Below are 19,578 nucleotides of genomic sequence, written 5' to 3'. Positions count from 1 at the left end.
TAATTGTACGCTTCGTGGTTTGGCACCTTCCCGATGAATAAAACTTATATCACGACGATATTTGTAGGCTGAAGGCATTTTTTAAATATATAACCATACGTTATATCATTTAAAAACGTAGTTAATTTAAAAAATAAGAAAAAGTAAAATCATGATTTTTCTTGCGATTTTGGCGTTCAGAAAATAAGGCAATAAGTCTGTATTTTTACTTTATTCGTTTAATTTTGTTATACCTAACAAAAGTACGTTTTTTCCTGCGTTCTTTGAGCTATTGTTTATTAAATTTAATTAAATAGTCATCCAGTAATTGTTTTTTTATCAAATCAAGTCCGCCGTCGACAATTTTACGCATCCATCTTGAAAGGCGTGAGACCACGTGTGATCAACTATAGTGCCACTAGTACAGTGTAGTGCAGTGTAGTGTAGTTAAAAGAATGGGCTATAACCTCATTTTTCCTCCGCGTCCATTTATCCAACCGCACGTACAATTACCCAAGGCCCGAGAAATTTTTTCGTTTAACCACTTACTTCTTTTTGCTGAATATAGCATTATCAAATAAAAAATTGTTCAATATGACAATACATAATGATAAAAAAATGTTTAAAGTTTCTATTTCTGTACTCGTATCGATTTCAACTTTAAAAATCACTTCACTGCGATAAATTTCCCTTAGGTGCGTGCAATTTACCTACTTTCCCCTACAAATTGAAATGCGCTGCGACGCACCGCGACCTTCCGCCGTGCTCCCTAACCGACCGACTGCTGGCACTGCGAACTGCGTAGCAGTGTGACTGGCGCGCCGCTGCTACGCAGTTGGTCGGTTAGGGAGCAAGGCTGGAGGTCGCGGCGCATTTCAACTCGCACTTCTTGGGCTGTGTTCGCGTAGCATGCTATTAGCGCTATCGTGTCGTTTTATCCTTATTCTACGTCTAATGATCGATAAAGATAGAATGACGGAATAGCGCCGATAGCACGCTTCCCGAACGCAGCCTTGTCGTGTAATGGCTCTGGCAGACCAGCGCGATTTGCGACACGCGACGCGCGATTATCCAATAGGCGTACGTCTTTTCAAAAAATTGTAAACGCCTATTGGATAATCGCGCGTCGCGTGACGCAAATCGCGCTGGTCTACCAGAGCCATAAGTTTTTAACGCGAGTGAGTGTTTCGAGAGTTTCCGGTTTCGTGAAGTGTCGGAAGTGAAGTAATTGTCAAGCATATGCCAATTCACTCGTCCTCAGTCGGATGCGATGTATTGTATAAAGTTGCGTTGCGTTTAATTGTGTTTTGCATCTTCTTCGCTGCCTCATATCTCGAGTTTTCGACGCAGAAAAAAGATTATTGCAAGGAGCAAGTGCAAATCTTGCGAAGGAAATGCAGGCTTAAGCTAAAGAAAAATATATTGATTACTTTAGATTGCCACCTTAATTATTTGATGAATTACTAAAATTAGTCGAACTTATTATTACCAAAGAACAAGTAATTTGTAATTTTATTTTGCCTGAAATTTGACTACGCATAACACTGCGGTTTTTAGCATCAAGAGATAAAATTGTAATGACAATTATTTGATGAATTAGTAAAATTAATAAATTAGTTATTAATTAATTATTAAGTTTTTTGTTTTTTTTTGTGACAACGTGTGAAAGACGAATATATGCGCAAAAGTTACTCTTCAGCGGAGTACGCTAAAAACGGAAAAAGGAAACGGCAAAATCGGCGGAATAAAGCCGCTACCAATCATAAACGTTCTGCAGTTCCGCCATTCCGCATCCCATGTGAGCGCACCCGCAGGTTCCTCCATGACTACACTATACACTACACTCACTACACTCACTACGGCCAACTACGGCAAGGATCATAAATCGCATGAACACGTGTGAGAACATATCTATCGGAAGATTTTTTAAGATCATTGATTTTAGTTTGCAATTAAGTACATATTCCTCAAAATATTGTATTAGGTAAGTCGAAAATTACTGTATATTTAACAAATTAACAAAATTTAATTCTAGCGGAAATTTATCTGTCATCCTAAAACGTCACGTGCTACCATCGAAAAGTTTTTTTCCTATTGAATTTAATTTCGTAGATAAACAATTCGCTGCTCTTATTACAGCATATTTTTTAATGATTTTCACATGACTTAATTAACAAGATGAACTTTTCTAATATAACAAAATAAATTTTGTATTTAATGAGTTGTATAGTTTAGAAACAATTCACCTAACCTTTAAAATGTTACATGATAATATTGATAATTGATAACATTGATTATCTTTAAATTGAATTTATTTTGAAGTTATTTTCGCATAGATACACAACATATTGCGTTTATTGCAATAGATCATGTACTTTACGTTTTTCATATGAGTTAATTAACAAAATTGGTTTCTTTTTAAATATAACAATTTTACATCTTTTATTAAGCATTTCTCTCTATGTATATTTTAGCAAGACTAAAAAATATGGAGCAAATATTAATGTATCAAATATCAAGGCAAATATTAATCAGAGTAATTGGGAGTCATGCAGTGTGTTATTTATGCTCATCATCTATATGTAGTAAAACAAGTATTTTATTTCTACTTGTATATACAAATATTCTGCACTATTTTTTAGTTATATAATTATTTGTTATATATACCTATATTACACTGCTCAAAAACAGATGATTTTAAGACAAAAAGTGTGAAAAAGTAGTCTTTGCTTTTACAAATAAAAAAAGATTTTGTTGTACATCGATTATTTAGCAAAATATCATAGTTTAAAGAACTTTGTTTTTTTATGATTTCCACAATACCATCATTTGTTACATATATGCACATATACTTTATACATGTATACATATACACCCACGGAATTTGATTCTGTCCATGGGGAAATTTTCTAAATTGAGAAGTCACTTTCTACATACTCGCAGTTTATGATTAATGTAACAACTAGAGCTTATTGGTCGTTACGTTAATCATAAACTGTAAGTATGTAGAAAGATAGCGATTTTTTAGTTTGTAAAATTTCCCCATGGACAAAATGAAATTCCATGGGTGTACACTTCATACACATATATATACACGATGCAAAATCAGTCGGAGCAATTTCTCTATGATACACATTGGATTATACAAATACCAGTATCATGCTAAAATCACAAAAGAACATGGATTATTTTAAATTGTAATATTTTGCTAAATAATTAGAAGCTTTTTTAAATTACTATAAGACAATTTCTTCATTTAAAGTCCATATTTTGACATGATATCAATGATTGTGTACGCAAAATTTTTTTTTTAAGTTTTGGTGGAAGATTGCAAATTCAAACATTTTGAAGATTTCAAATACATCTTTATTCAAAGCTGATCACATCTTTGAGCTGAGTAAAAATTGAACAACAGCATCTTATAGCAGATAGTTTGTCATCTAAAACTTTTTTTAAATGTTCTAATGTTAATTATTTACTGAGAAGTACAGTTTAAAAATGGATAACAATTTATTGGGGAAAAAATAAAATACTTTTATTAAACTAGATTTAGCGAGTGACACTGTAAGTTATAGGATAGAGCTCTGAATGCTAGGAATAAGCATGAAGAATCCCAATTTTGAATCTCAATTGAATGCCATTAATTTTTTATTTGCACAAGTTTTTTAATTAAAATTACATAACTCTTTAACTAATTGCATTATTAATTTGTTTTCCCTATACATTACTATTACATAACTTTAACAATTATGTACTTAGTAATTTTTTTATTGTCAATTTAATTTTTTTTTTTTTACAGAAATTCTATCAATCCTAGGGACGCATTAACCAAGTGTTATTCAAACAATACAATGGATACTTCGGAGGATTTACAGCATAAAGAATGTTTTACTTGTTTAACTTGTAAAGTAAAATTTACAGATTTGACAGTATTCAGAGATCATTATCGTTCCGAATGGCATAGATATAATATGCATGTAACAGTGAATGGATTACCTTCAATCACTCTTGAAGACTTCCAAAAGAAGGAAGCAATTTATCGTCAGAATACTGCAAACCAAACTAAGGAAAAGCACATTTGTAAGGTCTGCCGAAAAAAGTTTAATACTCAAAAACAGTATGAAAATCATCTGGTATCAAAGACTCACAAAAATAAATTGGAACAAAAAAATAAAAATGTATTTGTTGAGTCTCCTTTTTACAAATCTACAAACATAAAAACTATGTCCAATGAAAATCAAGAGGAAATCGAAACAGATTCCGATGTGGAATCTTTGGATTCAGATGAGTGGCTCGAGGACTCAAAGTATCATATTTATGAAAATAATTGCCTCTTTTGTGATCGTCGTGGTACATCCATAACATGCATCATGAGACACATGACAAAGAAGCATTCATTTTTCGTACCTGATTTTGAGTACTGCGTAGATCTAGCTGGCCTATTAGAATATTTAGAACAGAAGATATTTACTGAATTCAAATGCATTTGGTGCAATGAGTCAGGTAAATTTAGTCACTCTTGTTTAATTAACTTATTCTATTCTATTAAAACTTTTATTGTAAATGTCCTTAAAAGAAATTTTTATTAAAATTAAAATAAAAAACAATAAAATAACAAAAATAAATATAAAATATAAGAAAGATAAATTAATTTAAAAAGTTAGAAAAAAATTAGTTAAAAAGAAGCTTTATATCGAATTAAAATTTACATATTTTTACAGGAAGAAAAATGCGAAGTGCAAATGCGGTCAAGATGCATATGATCGACAAAGGCCACTGTAAGATGTTGTTTGAAGAAGAGACAATGCTTGAATATTCGTCTTTTTATGATTACTCGTCCAGTTATCCAGTCGTCGAGAATAGCGATGTGATCGATGAAGAGTTGCCAGAACCACCGGAGATTTTAGATGATGGGTCTTACACAATGACTTTACCGTCCGGCAAGTCAATCGTCCATCGTGACTTAGCGCTTTACTATAAGCAAAATTTACCTGCGGAACGCAAAGTAACGATAAAAGATTTTAATTATTGGCTTAAGAAACGCTTGTTTAAGCAAATATCATTTGGTACCGAGAATAAAAAACTCGAAGCCAACCGGATAGCAGTACGAGATACTCGAAATTTCCAACGAATCCAAGCAAAGTACTCGACGCAGCTGCAGATCAAACAGAACAAACTACAAAAACATTTCAGGCGGCAAACGGATTTTTAACTATAATGGCCAATTGTACTCTAATGATTTTTAGAAAAGATGTACAAAAATTATAAAGAATATAATACATTGCATATATAAGATAAAAAAGTTGACGATCTCTGCACCGTTATGTTTTGTTATTATTGTTGATGAATGTAGTGAAAACTATTTAAATTTAAATAAGTTAATCATGTAAATGATGGATTTAATTTTAACTTAAAATCGGATTCAAACTCAAGCGCTTCATGACGCCGTGTTTTAATTGCTACGAAATCGAAGTTTATTTTTTTGAAGGATATACATCATCACGTAATATAAATCATATATAAATCGTGTTATAATTTGTATTTGACATATGTTCTTACAAAATAACTCGTATATATTTTATATATACTCTTTCATGTAACACGTTTCACCGACAAAAATATCTTATTTCCTCCTCAAATAACCTTTTTTTTTTATTTATGTGGACCCGTTCGTTATATCCAAAGCAACATCTCCGTATTGCGACCGAAGTCATCACTTTCAATAGGATATAATAATAAATATATGAATTAGAAGATAGTTTATGCATTCATGCATTTCGCTGATGATCATATGAGAATTAAAGAGGGAAAGAAAGATACAAGTGGACGTTATGCATCTCATGGACGTTTATGCACTTTATTTCTCACAGGAACATCAGCGAATCACAAGATGCAAAAAAAATAATAATATTTGATACTTTGCAACTTTCTTTTTGTTTCTTTCTCTATTGTTAGATCGATACTTTGCTGTACATGGTAAATAATAGTTCCTCTCTTTAATTCTCAAGTATCTTCTCTGAATCACTGTCATATATATATATATATATATATATATATATATATATATATATATATATATATATATGACTTCATAACCGCATTCTTATCACTTTATTTTTCCTTAAATTAATTACGAAAAATATGTATACATATATATATGTATGTATAATAATCACAATGCATCGCTGATAATAGAACTGATAATATTTAAGTATTTTGCTTTCTTAAAAATGTGTCAAAATTGTAATACAATGAGAGATCTTTAGAAAGATTTTTATATACATTTTATATTTATCATTAAATTAAATTTGATCATTAGTATTTATATTCACTTTAAACGTTTATGGTTTAACGTATATAAGAGTTAAATAACATACGGAATAATGTTATATTTCTTATATAACATTATAGCTTCTTTGCTACATTGACTAGTTGAGTTTTGCACAAATGAAAGATCCGAATGTGACGTGTGATAGACTTAGCGAATTTGTCCGTTCGCTGCATTAAATTATGCAATTTCATTGAATCATCATTCTCCGTTTCTTTCTTAATGACGAGAGAGATTCTTCTGTTCGGAACACATATACAGGGGCAGTAATACCGGATACCATTCGGAAACGTTTCGACACGTATTACGTGAAACGCGTGAGATATTCTCTTTTGCTTTGAGATAAATATTCTATGAGAAGGCGTCGCGTCATTTGCGACACCGAAACATGAATTAACAGAGCTGTTATTGTCATGACACGACGACGATACATATACCTTTTATCTACTTTGCGCTTTTGCATTTTGACGATTTAATTTAATTAAGCTCGCTCTTCGAGCGAACGACTTTCTTATTGTATCTTCAATCTAGCAACTTCACCATCAGTTTTAACGCTTGATGAGGCGGCGCCGGTCTGACAGACTTGTCCATTTCCGTGTACGGAATCTCTGCTTCCACCTGAAAGCCGTGCTTCAGATAGACCTTCTGTGAGAATGCGCCGGTTGCATCGGCCTTACACACCTACAATGATGTAAATATATTGAATAGATAGGTGCTCATTTTTTTTTATTGCATTCTATTTTAAATAAAATTAAGAGCTGTCTCTGAAGTCTTTCAAAAGGAATTAAAAAATTTCTTAAAATAAGTGGATTGAAACAAGAAGTGTAAGATAAATAAAAATGATTTTAAAACTGTATATTTCATTTTCAACTTTATTTGATAACTACGATGTAAACTTTCTTTTCCTTTTAGTCAGTCTCATAATGAACATAAATAAACAATCTAATGAATAAATCAATTTTTCTCTTACTTTTTTAATTTGTAAATATTGAGATAAAACGAAAGTATTAATAATCATAATTAATATTGGCCATTAATTGGTTCTAATAGTATCGTTTATGTATCAGTCACTTTGTTACAATCAGATAGCTTAGATATTTCTAGAATTAACGCCATTTGAACAGATAAATAATAATGAACGGATAAATTTTGACTTAAATTCTGAAAATTATTCTTAATGAAAATAATATATTTATTTATATTGATTAATTATTTATTCTTGTATTTATTAATTAGTAGTGATTTATTCATTATATTAATCTGAGCCTCAACTGTGTAAAGGGAGGTATAAGGGTGCAAACAATAATATTTCTTAAGAAAGGTAACGAGTGAAGGATTGTAATTATACCTCGTGAGGAAGTAAACGAAAATTATCCCATGCACATTAACCGAAGAGCATGCTGAAACAAAAGGAAAGTGTATGCTGTGTATGCAAACCAGTGATCACGCCAACGCAACGGTCTTAAATTAATGAAATAAAAATAAAAAATGCGAAAACCTCTTTATAATATGTAAAATCAATAAAATAACTACTCACACACATATGTACATACATATATACATATACATGGATTGCCTCTTTGATAAAGATTTTTTTGTAATCTTCGTACCATAAATGTCGCACAATAAAATTATATTTCTTTTATTTCTTTGCAAAAAGAATTGATGAATAATTTCTATTGGAGACATTTCGTATACAAATAAATAAAATTTATAATTAAAATAAATCAATTTATGATTAAGATAAAAACAGATGGAGCAATTAGATTCATATTTAAAATTGCTAATTAATATATAAATAAATTTAAATATATATTTAAATATAAAAGATAAATTACGAGATCAATTATATAAATAAAATCAAATTAATTAATTTACCTTGAAACCGGCATTTCTAGCGATTTTCTCGCTGTCGGCCATAAGGATACTGGCCAAGCCTTTGCCGCGGTAATCCGCATCAACGCTGAGGATTCGACACTCGAACAGCTCATCAACATCATACTTTGCGAACAAATCAATCTTTTCATTCACTTTATAGAGCACTCTGAAGATCATCTTGAATTTTTCGTCTTTCATCTCTTCAAGACGCCGTTCTGCCTCCTCACGTTCACCTTTCTTCAGAATACCGTTTAGTGCCATTCCCGCTATCTAATGAAAACGAATTCTAATAACACTCATTGTGTTAAAACCAGATATTAAAACTTTCAGAAATTACAAAATAAATAAAATAAAAACATTTTAAACATTATTGTAAAAAAATTATAGGAATAAATAAAAAAAATTATCAAATTAATCAGAAAATTTCTTCGAGTTCTCTATTATTTTGCAAATTAATAATTAAAAAAAAAATAAATACAAATATAAATAATAAATTAATTTTTGTGTAAAAAACATAAATAAAATAATTAAAAAAGATTTATTATCATTATTTTTAATTATAAATAATTATTATTAATAATGTAAAAAATATCAGATTATCAAAATACATATAAGTAAACAAAAAAATAAAAACAAAAAGAATTGGAGTTAATTTTTATTTTTTTGAAAGTAAATAAAAAATAAATAAGAATTATTGTTTTTTATGAGGTGGGAGGGGGGGGGGTGTCGCTCACCGCTCCCTTCTTATCCACTAGCATCCTGGAGTAACCCTGCTTCAAGGTGAGAAGGCAGTGTCGCTCAAGTTCGCGTTGGGATTCCCCCCTCGCGCAAAGTCCCACAGCATTGTTGAGCGGCTCATCAGCGAAGAAGTTCCATCTAAGATGGTGGATCGCATCATCATAGCGATTCTCGGGCACATCCACAATCATGAGATCCTCGCTAGAAGACGACATGTTTTGGATGGACGAATTTTCCGCGGCGCACTGAAAGCAATTTCCACACGCGCATCTCCTCTCAGTGAAGAAGGGTGGTCACCACCACTCGTATGAGAAAACTGCCACCTCTATCCCTTCCTCCGGTATAATATTGATCGACCTAGTTCACTAGCGGATACACTGGGTCAGTTGTACATGCCGATTGTGTCACATTACTTAATTGAAAAATCAATTAATTTAACGAGAATAATCTGAATTCAATTAAAATGATTTGATTAACACAATCTGCAAACAAAACCGCTATAATTGATTTTATAAATTTTTTTAACGTTAGTCCATCATTTACCAATGTTGTGATTATGTAAAACGTAAATTATTTATTTGGATGTTTATAGCAATCCCAATTTTAATCAAATTATAGCGATTTTAATTTTAATTGAAAACAAATTTATCTAACAATAAGTAGATCATGATTAAATTTTGAAATCAATTTTATTAAATGAATTATGTATAAAATGTAAGATGCGTTTCAGTAATTTTGTGTACGTTTTACTTTAATTTCACATTTCTGTAGAAACAAAAAAAAGAGCAAGAACAAAGCGAAATAGTGACTAATAATTGGTAAAAGATATCACGAAAAATGCATATATACATATATATTTATTATGTATTTGTAATCATTACTATATTATCGGATTGCACAATTCCTCGCATTATAAAAGCCGGAGGTGATATAAATGATGATGGAATGATTTATACAATATATAGAAGTAAAATATCCTTCGTTATATTTTGTATAATTAAAATATTCGGAATAATGTTATGAAATAACAGCATTGCTGTTGCAAGTATATTACATGATATATAATTATTTTTTTATACAAATTGCTGCCTAATTAATACTGTAAAATATATTTCTTTAGAGACAAACAAAAATTGCAATATGGCTTTTTAAAGCGGAAAAAGGATTGCCAACAACATTCTCTAAAATGTACAAAGAAATGTACGAGAATGTTGTGACTCCGACGTATATTTGTGTTCTCTTTCTATTTAGATATTAACATCTTAACATTTATAGTGGATTATTTACATTATTTAAAACAGTACGTCGTCATCGCTCTCTTCGAGCAGATTTGCAGCTTCCAAATCCCGTCCAGCTGCAATCATTTCTGCCCTTTCTGCTTCAACCTATAAAAATAAAAAGATTTAAATAATATACGTTAATTATTAATAAAGAAAATATAATAAATGATGGATAATATATTCTTAGAATATTCATCAATAAAAACAAAATATTAATAAACTGAATCTAATTATACCCTTGCTTTGGCAATCTTCTTCTTGTCTTGAATCTTTTTCAACCGATAGAATTCTTCTCTTTCAAGCTCGTCAAGTTCTGAAATAATATAAGCTAGCGTTCTCTCAATTCGTGGAATGATAACATGCTCGATAGCGTTGACACGTCGATTCGTGATCTTAATAACTTCGTCTAGAGTAACAAAACTCGTTTGCAGCGATGCCAATTCTACCAGCAATTTTACCGCCCGCTGATAGTTCTTTTTCAATTTGGCCAATTGCTGACCACCTCTTGCTAAGCCGGCTAATTCATAAGTATCCGTTCCGTCTTGATAGGACTCGAATACCGGTAGATTGACACCGGCAACATTGTCCTTTTTAGAACGAATCTTGATTTGTGCTTTCGTCACGTTTTGCAGAACCACCTGATTAAAGTCTCCAGTAGCAAACTTTGCTTCAGCCAATGAAAATGCTGCTTCCTTCATCACTTCACCCATTAGAGTTTTGGTCTAAAAATAAGGAAAAGATAAGAAATAAGAAAATAAGAAAAGATGCACAAATTAGATAATAAATATATATGTGTACATACATGTAGTATATAAGGTTTGGAAAAATTACTTTTTAAAAGTAACTCATTATCAAATCAAAAAAATAGTTACAGTAATAAGTTATTAATTCTAAGAAGTAATTCATTACCGTTATTGTTACTGAAAAAGTAATGACTTATTACTTTATCCATTACTTTTTTTAATGTTAACACAAGATTAAATCAAACAAAAAATCGTATCTTGCTAATGTTTTGTGTTAAAAATTAATAAAAATAATAGTATTATTGAATCTTAAATTTGCAAAACCATAAAAAATTAAAAAAAAAAGATTTAGAAGTGCTCAAAATGCATATAAGAAATTGTTTTTTATTAAATTTATAAATGCAGCAAAATTATACTTTATTGTATCTTCAATTATGTATTTAAAAATTGTAACATAATTTCAAACTCAAACCTGTTTTTAAAATGTATGTGATAATATGATTGGTTTCTGACATCTTAAAACTACACTTAAGATAGTTTTAAATGTAACAACAGAATATATATGAATATCAATTATGAATTAAGAATCAAACACACATATACACAACTTAGAAATTGTCATATATGTTCAAAATGTAAAAAGTAACAATGCAAGCAACTTTAAATTCATTATCAATATTGAAAAAATATAACTATGTTACAGTAATAAAAAAAGTACTATTATAAGAAAAAATAACTAACAATAACAGTGTTATAAGTAACACATTGTTTCTCAAGCCTAACATACATAAATAAAATCTTTTTAATAGTATACATTTAACTTGTACATATTATTAAATAACAAAATTGTCAAATAGACTTAAATAGAATTTAAAAAATTCTATCAGAATAAATAATAAAATATGACAACAGAAATAAAATAATAAAAATTAATCATACTTCTATAATTTTCCCGAGTATCATTCTGAATCGCATTTGCAATGCATCTGCCTTCTTCTTCAGCAATCCATGACCCTTTTGTGCTCCAGCTAAGCGAGATTTCATCAACATTTGGGCCCTATACAAATTTTAATGTGTACAGTCTACAAATGATAAATAAATAAAAAAGTATTCTTAGAACATATTAGAATATTTTCATTTACCAAAATTAAATCATTAAAATACACTTAGTCTTGTATATCTAAAATATTATTATTCATAAATTTTACATTAAATATATATATTCAAAAATCAATTTTTTTTTACAAAAAAGGCATTTTTGCAAAGAACAAATAAAAAAATATTTAGTCTCACCTTTAAACATCTCTTGATACATCTCTTAAAATGTATCGTACAACAAACATTTGCGAACAAAATTTACAAATTAATATTCTTTACAGATAAAATACGTTTTAGCAAAATATAATAAAAGAGAGTCGAAATGTTCAAATAAGCGTTCTTTTAACAATTGAAGATACTGGGGTTACACCCAGTGATGTAGTATGTTTCAAGACGAGATGTTGCTCGAGGATAAATAATACATAATATATGAAAAGATTCGTCGAGAATTTGCAATAATTAGTTCATTAAAACAAGAAACTTACCCCCGAGAGGGGAAAATTGGTAATTTGTCTTTGCCCGACATCCTCACTACTGTGCATCAGCAGACAGGAATGGGATTGATCAGCTGACGTGAGAGACCGGAAATCTAGGTAGTCACGTTCCCAATGGCGCGCATTTTAAAGACGTATGAAAGTCCGCACATTTAAAAATGCGGTCCCTAAAAACAAATAAAAATTGTGAGGTAATAAATAATGTGAAATATAAATAACATTTCAATTTAATATATAAATATGTAAATAATCTTTATTTTATTTATTTATAATTATTTAGTTTGAAAAACTGTAAACTACTTAATTAATTATAATTATAAACAAAATAAAGATTATACATATATGTATTAAATTACAGTGCACAGTTTAGGGAAACTAGTTAAATTAATATAAATTCATCTAGAAAATTATGTAAGCATTAAAAACTGCTTGATTAGCATAGAACATTTTCTTGATTTAAATAATTTATGCTAGTTATTATAAATAATTTCTATATAATATTATTATATACCTATAATAAATTTAATATCTATATAATAATATATTCTAATCTTTTTAATATAACATAATTAATTTAAGGGAGTATTCTAATTTGAAGAACTATTTTAAAGTTCTTATTTTTATAAATTTTTTGCTCTTAATTGAAAACATCTAGGGTATTGGTCTACTTTCAATCATAGCCAACTATTATGAATATTTTGCTTCAAGACAGAAATCGATGAGTTCAGTAGATTCTGAAAAAAAAATATAGAAAAATGTTGAGAAACACGAATTTAGAGAAACACATTTAAAACTTTAAAAAACGTTTGACTCATACATTGCGTTCTTCAAAACATAAAAAGAGTAACTAACTGTTCGAATTTCAATCAATTAATTTAATTTCATAAGTATATTTTTAACAGTATAGATTAAAAAACTGATTGAAAAAAACTCGAAGTAGAATATCTCCCTTAACATACATTAAATTTTTAAATTTATAATATAGATTTCGATATATCTATATAAAGATAAACGTAAATTTATATGAGATTAAAAATAATTGAATATATAAAATAATATTTAAATATGAGGTACATATATCTCTTATTGTTTGTTAAAATAAATATCTTTAATACATATATACAAAAATACAACGCAGTTCAGTATAATACCATCTGTCCGGGTTTCAAAACCTGCCTTACATTCATATTAATTCTAGCTTCGGCAATATAAGTTCGCGCTTTGTGCCAATCGTCCAAACTGCACATGGGATTTTCGCGATTGTCTTCGCAATTGTTGTCCCAGGGTGCTTTTAACGCCGGCAAAATCCGCGGTACCCCGTGATACCTCAAACGGGAGCTTTCCGACATTATCACTACGTCTCCACTCCGCAAAAAGATAGCGTTAGCCGGATCTTCCAGTTTAAGACCACCAATCAGAAATACCGCTGTCTGTCCAAAACTTATGGAGAAGAGCGGTGCTGTAACATTCGTCTCCGAATGATCCGTGTGCCCCGACAAAGTCGAGTCCATCCGATAATAATTCACAATCGCAGCCTCCGCTTTAAAATCTGAGAAACCTAATGTCCTCGCCAAAACGGATGTTAAGCCAGATAATTCCGTTGGCATGTCGCATTTTGAGCTTTCCGAATATAATTTTGTGTCCCAATTATGATGATAGCCCAATGTCGCCCATCGCAGCTTTGGTAGGAGAGTTTTAGTCTTCTCCGTTCTATATAACACACAAAAACAACAAAAGTCTTAATAAAGATATTAATCAGAGATAGAGATATTAATACATATTTTTCATAGAGACTTATTTAATTAATACACAAAAAAATCTATATTAAAAAATATTACTATATTTAAATTCAAGTTTTCCATTATAAAAGTTACACAATTTAACAATCTCATTATCTTACTGAAAACACATGTCCCACCACGTTTCATTATTTAAAAAGTTATGGGTGTCTATGTTTATCTTATATGGTTCCTTAGAGTAATCTTTCAGACACTTAGTGATCCAGTATCGTTGGCCATTGGATGTAAATGGATTCTGAATAAAGATGAGCCCTAAAAGTAAATAAGATAAGGCTAAACAAATATGTAAAATTAAATATATCAATTGTTACAATTTCTTGCGAAATAATAGATCCTTTCTATTTAGTGATATGACACAAGTAGACATAAGCTTTATTTTATTTCTACTACTCATTAAATATCAAAAACGATAGAACAATACTTGTATCGACTTGTCACTAAACAGAAAGCGTTTAATATTATTGGTTAAAATAATATTATTTAAGTAAATATTAATAACTATTGATATAACATCAAGACTTTCCAGAAGCAATATTATTAATTCTCTCTAAGCAATCATATTTTTATTTACCATGTAAGCAATCTGGGTTTTATTTATCTAGTCTAAAATTTTTATTGTTCTATTATAGTTTTCAAATAATATAGAAAAATTCACCGTTATCCTTTAACATCTCTACTATATTAACAAATAGTCGTTTAACTCAAATGTTAAAACCTTTATTTAATAAAAATTGAAATCTGAGAGCAAAATTGCACTTGTGCCAAAAATCCCAGATTGCCTACAAAGGATTTATTTAAGAATAACAATTATTATTCTATAGAAAATCTGCCCACCGGGAATATCCAATATCTCGTAAATGTTCCATTTTCTCACTGATTTGAGGCCGAAACCGAAACTGTCTTCAGTCTGTTCGCCAGTTACACGTGCCTCAATCTTTTTAACCTAAAAATATTTCACGATTAATTTTTGAAGGAACGTAAAAATCACGTAGATACCACCTACTTCAAAGCGATTTGGATTCTCAAAATCGATCACGTCGCTGAAATCTGGTACGGAATTCCGGCTTTTATAATATTTGAAATTATTCCGAAACATCTCTTTTCAACCGTGTAGGTCGCCATGTTTCCTTCGCGCATTGTTAAGGGCCTCGCACATGAAATGCATAACAGAGCATAAGCGTAGCGTAAGGTCTCTGGACCAATGGGAATTTTATATAAATCAATATGGTGACTTTATGCTGGATGCTCATTGGTCCATCGGTCTTATGTTGTGCTTATGTTATGTTATGCATTTCATGTGCGAGGTCCTTTAGCGCCACGCGAGATGGCATGCATGGTGGAAGTAGAAATCTTTACTTGTTGAGGATCTCTAGGTCTAGGTCGCATGAAAGCGATTAAGAACGATTTGAAGTTGACATCCGTGTATATACACATGCGCGTTCGGTTTCGATTATAGATAAACGGAGCTTATACCATTGGATAGAACGAGGGGGGGGGGGGGAGGGGGGCGCTGAGATTAGCGATAAGGGGGGACTACCAGCACATCGGTTTGATTCGGAATTGTTCGGAATTATTCGGCTCTTAGCTGTCACTTCAAACTGCGTACAGCTTCATTGCATTTTGTAATTATTCAATTATACACTTTCATGCTTTTTTGAATATTTTACAATGAGTTATTGCATTGTACCTCGGTGCAGTAATTGAAATAACTGTAAAAGAAAAAATTGGGAGCAGCGAGAAGAAGAAAAAGAAACAGGAAACTTTTCATTTCATTTGTAAGTAGAATATATCTATTGGTTAATTTTTTAAGTTTGCAGGAAATTTATTATTTAATAAAAAAGTTATACGTATTTAAATAATAATAATAATAATAATAATAATAATAATAATATTTAAATAATTCGTAATTTTTAGATTATCAAAATTAAGATATTAATCGAAAAAATAAATAGTTTAAAGTATTAAACTTAAAATATTGGTGTCAGTATAGTTTTGAATATAGCTCCGCGTAGTCACGTTCCTCTGGCATCCCAGCTTTATGTAAACCCGAATATCAAACACTGCGGAAATAGCCGAAGTGCTGGTAGTCCCCCCTTACCTCTAATCTCAGCTACCCTTCATAAAAAGGCTCCGTCTACCTTAATCTATGGTAAGATGGTACTATAAAATGGTCTTAAATATAAGAATTGATTATGAATACCGGCTGCAATCACTTTTTATTAATATCAAATAATATTTCAGAAACATTATTTAATATTAAATAATATTGTAGCATTTATAGGGAATCAGTCCAGAATTTAACATGGCAAAACACGTGTACCTCCATTCCAAATAGCAAACTGATTTGTAGTCATTTTGACGTCAAAATATCGTCAAAGACGTTTACAGGTCAAAAGTGTAGACATGGAATGAACTTACTGGTTTTACTAGCTGTGAAAAATGTTTCATAAGAATTTTAAAAAAGTATACCATTTTAACGTATATTTCAATGACTTTTATTTTGTCATTTACAAAGCATGCCGAAATTACAATCGTTATTATAGGCTATAATGTGAATAACATATAGAGATTTGGACAAAATATATTAACATTTATGAAGTAGGTCTTTGAATATGTTTTAAACTGGTATATAATTTTTTTTTAAATTCTCATAAATTTTCTCGATAGTGCATACGCTTTTGTGTGTATAATTATATAAAAATTGTTTAAATAATTGGAACTGTGACAGCGCGAAATATGTGTCGAATATCGAACTCATTTTAGAGTTTGATAAAATTTTGATTGCCGTATCGTATGGAGGACAATTCAATTTTTTCTTAAATTATATGTTAGAATATATCGACGTACTCGCGAACGTTAATATTGTCTGACTAAGAGCGGAAAAACGTGCCCGGACCGGGTGGACACGTAAACTATACGCCACCCACTATTATTACACAATGTACTTTGCATATCTTCATCAAGGCGAGAGATTACATCGGGAAAGTGCGGCGGTTTTTCTTGCAGTGATGTACTCGAAGCCTCGAAAGCCTTATAGTCAACACTTAAGAGCTTTTTCAATAAATTTTGAAAGTTTCCAAAATTTAAGTTAGAAAATAATTCCATAAATACTGTTTAAATCTCGCAGAGTAAAAGAATTACTTGAACAATTGCAGAGACTCAATTTTCACTCTAGAAAAGTGAATTTTTACTCTTATTAGAATGACAAATTACTCGAAAAATTGTACAGGCTTAATTTTTTTATTCTTTTAGGTTAGGCGTTTTACTTTACAAGATTTAGAAAGCAAGAAAACGAAAAAAATTATCTATCTATATATAAATCGAAAATATAAAATAATGTTAATTATTTATATTATTCCTTATTGCTAAAAATGAATAAATGACAAATGATCTCCATCCAGATAATACACAGAATTCAAAAAGAATTCAGATTGACGTCATCACTTCTGAGTTCATTTTGAGATGCAAAAAGAATTTTTTTACAAAATAAACTTATAATTGGTGACATAAATCTGAATATTTTAAAGTTTTTTTTGAATTTTCTGTGCTATTTGGGCAAACTCTTTACTCAGCTTGCATTAAATACAGATTGAATACGTTGAGAGAAAAAAATTTTTTTTAATAAAAAGAACATTTTCTTGAAACCATATATTTCGATGCAAGCATTTGTTGTTCTGTTTAAGTAAAAATATTTACTTTTAAATAAATCAATATATTATGAGTATATAAAAAGGTATATAATTTTGTATTCTTTATTTTTATACATTCAAATAATGATTTTATAAATAAGATAATAACACACACATTATTAAACTTAATTAAATTGTTTTCTTAAATTAAAAAAATTTGATTATCTTGAATATAAAAATAAAATAACAATAAACGTTTTCTTGAACTTTAAGAAAAAATTACTTCCTTAAAATTATTTCTTTATTTTATTTACACAGATATTTTAATTAAGAAATTTTTAACACAATTACAAGTGAATAAGCTATTAAAATTCACTAATTATAAATAATTATTTGTGTTAAGTAAAATTTTTTGTTTACAGTTTTACAGGTATTTTTTCTCTCAGTATGAAGAGTACGTTTATATAAAGTATATAATCTCACCAAAAGGTTTATGACAATTTGTTATTGTTTATAACGTAATTTGTAATATAATGTATCACTTAAGCAAATGATATCAAATTATCAAACAGGACTGTTAGATAATTAATGGGAGGTTGCGTTCTAAATTTTTTATTCTCTATCTATAAAAAGATACCCGTTCATTATTTTATCGCATATAAATTACTCTTCATGAATAAATAAGACATTTGTATGAGAATTAAGATCAAAATGCAAAAATTATTTATTAGCGGTGATTAACCGAACCGATCAGTGATTAATTCAATAGATATAGATTTTCAGAATTACTGAAGAATTTCGAAGTATGTAATTATTGTCCCTTCTCTTTCTATGCATTAAAAATACAAAAGTTGGATTAACAAAATACAAGTACAGCTGAATAAGTTAATGGCCGGTTAAGTTGAAAAGATTGATTGGAGTTTGATCGAAGTCATCCTAAATCCGTCACTTGTTCTTGCGGCGCGTGCAATAATCGTCTGTGACTAATTTTAGCGTGCGATTTTCGCATAATGCGGCATTGCCGAGGAACGGAGTGATTTCATAGGATAGTTGCGAGCAGGGCAGGGCACCGTGCAGCAGCGCCTCTCAAGGCTTTTTGAAAGCCTCTACCGCGAGTAAATTAATAGACGCGGCAGGCCGCGGTATAATAATGATCGTCCATTACCGTCGCGCTTCTATTCGCCATAAATCTCGCCCACCCACACAACCTGACCACACGCTAAATCTGTTGTTCACCCGCACACCTGCGACGATCGCTGTCTATCGATTCTCTTCGATCGACTTAAATCACCCAATAATAACGCATATCTAAAAGACATTTAAAAGATATTATTTGGACATCTTGTAGACATGCGCGTTGTCTGGACACTGTCGCGATCGGAAAAGCCCAATAAGCATAAAGTCATTACATTACTCCATCTAATTATAACGATATTTAATAACATTCTTATAAGCGCTACAATATTATTTAATAATAAATAATATTTCTGAATTAATATTAAATATTATTTAATATTAATAAAAAGTAGTTCTATGCCCACTCCTGATAATATTATATGAATATTATATGAGAAATAAATAGTATTATTTACTTACATATTTTAAATTATTA

General features: G+C 30.0%; 4 protein-coding genes across 7 annotated transcripts; 1 reads left to right on the top strand and 3 right to left on the bottom strand.

The window, feature by feature from the left end:
• The first annotated feature begins 1,647 nt into the window (after positions 1 to 1,647).
• LOC105197304 (zinc finger protein 622) lies at positions 1,648 to 5,281 on the top strand. Of its 2 annotated transcripts, XM_039454121.1 has the most exons (4): positions 1,818 to 1,963; positions 2,454 to 2,573; positions 3,779 to 4,482; positions 4,701 to 5,281. In XM_039454121.1, the coding sequence occupies exons 3-4, from the start codon at positions 3,831 to 3,833 to the stop codon at positions 5,189 to 5,191; spliced, it is 1,143 nt and encodes a 380-aa protein (XP_039310055.1). In that variant the 5' UTR covers positions 1,818 to 1,963; positions 2,454 to 2,573; positions 3,779 to 3,830; the 3' UTR covers positions 5,192 to 5,281. The 2 variants fall into 2 exon arrangements, with proteins under 2 accessions (XP_011161907.1, XP_039310055.1); XM_011163605.3 differs by lacking the exon at positions 2,454 to 2,573 and having other exon boundaries at positions 1,648 to 1,963.
• A 218-nt stretch (positions 5,282 to 5,499) lies between these two features.
• LOC105197303 (dopamine N-acetyltransferase) lies at positions 5,500 to 9,437 on the bottom strand. 2 transcript variants are annotated; one of them, XM_011163603.3, is made up of 4 exons: positions 8,920 to 9,437; positions 8,186 to 8,455; positions 7,656 to 7,707; positions 5,500 to 6,988 (listed from the first exon to the last, which is right to left on the bottom strand). In XM_011163603.3, exons 1-3 carry the CDS (start codon positions 9,136 to 9,138, stop codon positions 7,678 to 7,680), a joined length of 519 nt encoding a protein of 172 aa, XP_011161905.1. In that variant the 5' UTR covers positions 9,139 to 9,437; the 3' UTR covers positions 5,500 to 6,988; positions 7,656 to 7,677. The 2 variants fall into 2 exon arrangements, with proteins under 2 accessions (XP_011161905.1, XP_011161904.1); XM_011163602.3 differs by lacking the exon at positions 7,656 to 7,707 and having other exon boundaries at positions 8,920 to 9,413.
• Positions 9,438 to 9,761: 324 nt separating this feature from the next.
• Positions 9,762 to 12,668, bottom strand: LOC105197300 (V-type proton ATPase subunit D). Its single transcript, XM_011163599.3, has 4 exons — positions 12,530 to 12,668; positions 11,886 to 12,003; positions 10,440 to 10,925; positions 9,762 to 10,308 (listed from the first exon to the last, which is right to left on the bottom strand). The coding sequence occupies exons 1-4, from the start codon at positions 12,568 to 12,570 to the stop codon at positions 10,216 to 10,218; spliced, it is 738 nt and encodes a 245-aa protein (XP_011161901.1). The 5' UTR covers positions 12,571 to 12,668; the 3' UTR covers positions 9,762 to 10,215.
• Positions 12,582 to 15,497, bottom strand: LOC105197302 (nucleic acid dioxygenase ALKBH1). Of its 2 annotated transcripts, XM_039454122.1 has the most exons (5): positions 15,341 to 15,497; positions 15,172 to 15,280; positions 14,439 to 14,589; positions 13,720 to 14,248; positions 12,582 to 12,705 (listed from the first exon to the last, which is right to left on the bottom strand). In XM_039454122.1, the coding sequence occupies exons 1-5, from the start codon at positions 15,431 to 15,433 to the stop codon at positions 12,691 to 12,693; spliced, it is 897 nt and encodes a 298-aa protein (XP_039310056.1). In that variant the 5' UTR covers positions 15,434 to 15,497; the 3' UTR covers positions 12,582 to 12,690. The 2 variants fall into 2 exon arrangements, with proteins under 2 accessions (XP_039310056.1, XP_011161902.1); XM_011163600.3 differs by lacking the exon at positions 12,582 to 12,705 and having other exon boundaries at positions 13,605 to 14,248.
• Positions 15,498 to 19,578: the final 4,081 nt, after the last annotated feature.

Source organism: Solenopsis invicta, chromosome 10 (genome assembly GCF_016802725.1).
Source record: "Solenopsis invicta isolate M01_SB chromosome 10, UNIL_Sinv_3.0, whole genome shotgun sequence".
NCBI lineage: Eukaryota > Metazoa > Arthropoda > Insecta > Hymenoptera > Formicidae > Solenopsis > Solenopsis invicta.
This window is presented reverse-complemented; position numbering and strand designations above follow the sequence as displayed.

Coding starts and splice junctions, on each gene's coding strand:
- LOC105197304 (XM_011163605.3), top strand. CDS start 1,869: ATGAACACGTGTGAGAACATATCTATCGGAAGATTTTTTAAGATCATT. Junction 1,964..3,778: donor TCCTCAAAATATTGTATTAG/GTAAGTCGAAAA, acceptor TTTTTTTTACAG/AAATTCTATCAATCCTAGGG. Junction 4,483..4,700: donor CATTTGGTGCAATGAGTCAG/GTAAATTTAGTC, acceptor ATATTTTTACAG/GAAGAAAAATGCGAAGTGCA.
- LOC105197303 (XM_011163602.3), bottom strand. CDS start 9,138: ATGTCGTCTTCTAGCGAGGATCTCATGATTGTGGATGTGCCCGAGAAT. Junction 8,456..8,919: donor TAGTGGATAAGAAGGGAGCG/GTGAGCGACACC, acceptor CGTTTTCATTAG/ATAGCGGGAATGGCACTAAA. Junction 6,989..8,185: donor CTAGAAATGCCGGTTTCAAG/GTAAATTAATTA, acceptor ACATCATTGTAG/GTGTGTAAGGCCGATGCAAC.
- LOC105197300 (XM_011163599.3), bottom strand. CDS start 12,570: ATGTCGGGCAAAGACAAATTACCAATTTTCCCCTCTCGGGG. Junction 10,926..11,885: donor TACTCGGGAAAATTATAGAA/GTATGATTAATT, acceptor CCTTATTTTTAG/ACCAAAACTCTAATGGGTGA. Junction 10,309..10,439: donor AGAAGATTGCCAAAGCAAGG/GTATAATTAGAT, acceptor TTATTTTTATAG/GTTGAAGCAGAAAGGGCAGA.
- LOC105197302 (XM_011163600.3), bottom strand. CDS start 15,433: ATGTTTCGGAATAATTTCAAATATTATAAAAGCCGGAATTCCGTACCA. Junction 15,281..15,340: donor AGAATCCAAATCGCTTTGAA/GTAGGTGGTATC, acceptor AAATATTTTTAG/GTTAAAAAGATTGAGGCACG. Junction 14,590..15,171: donor CGAGATATTGGATATTCCCG/GTGGGCAGATTT, acceptor ATTTACTTTTAG/GGCTCATCTTTATTCAGAAT.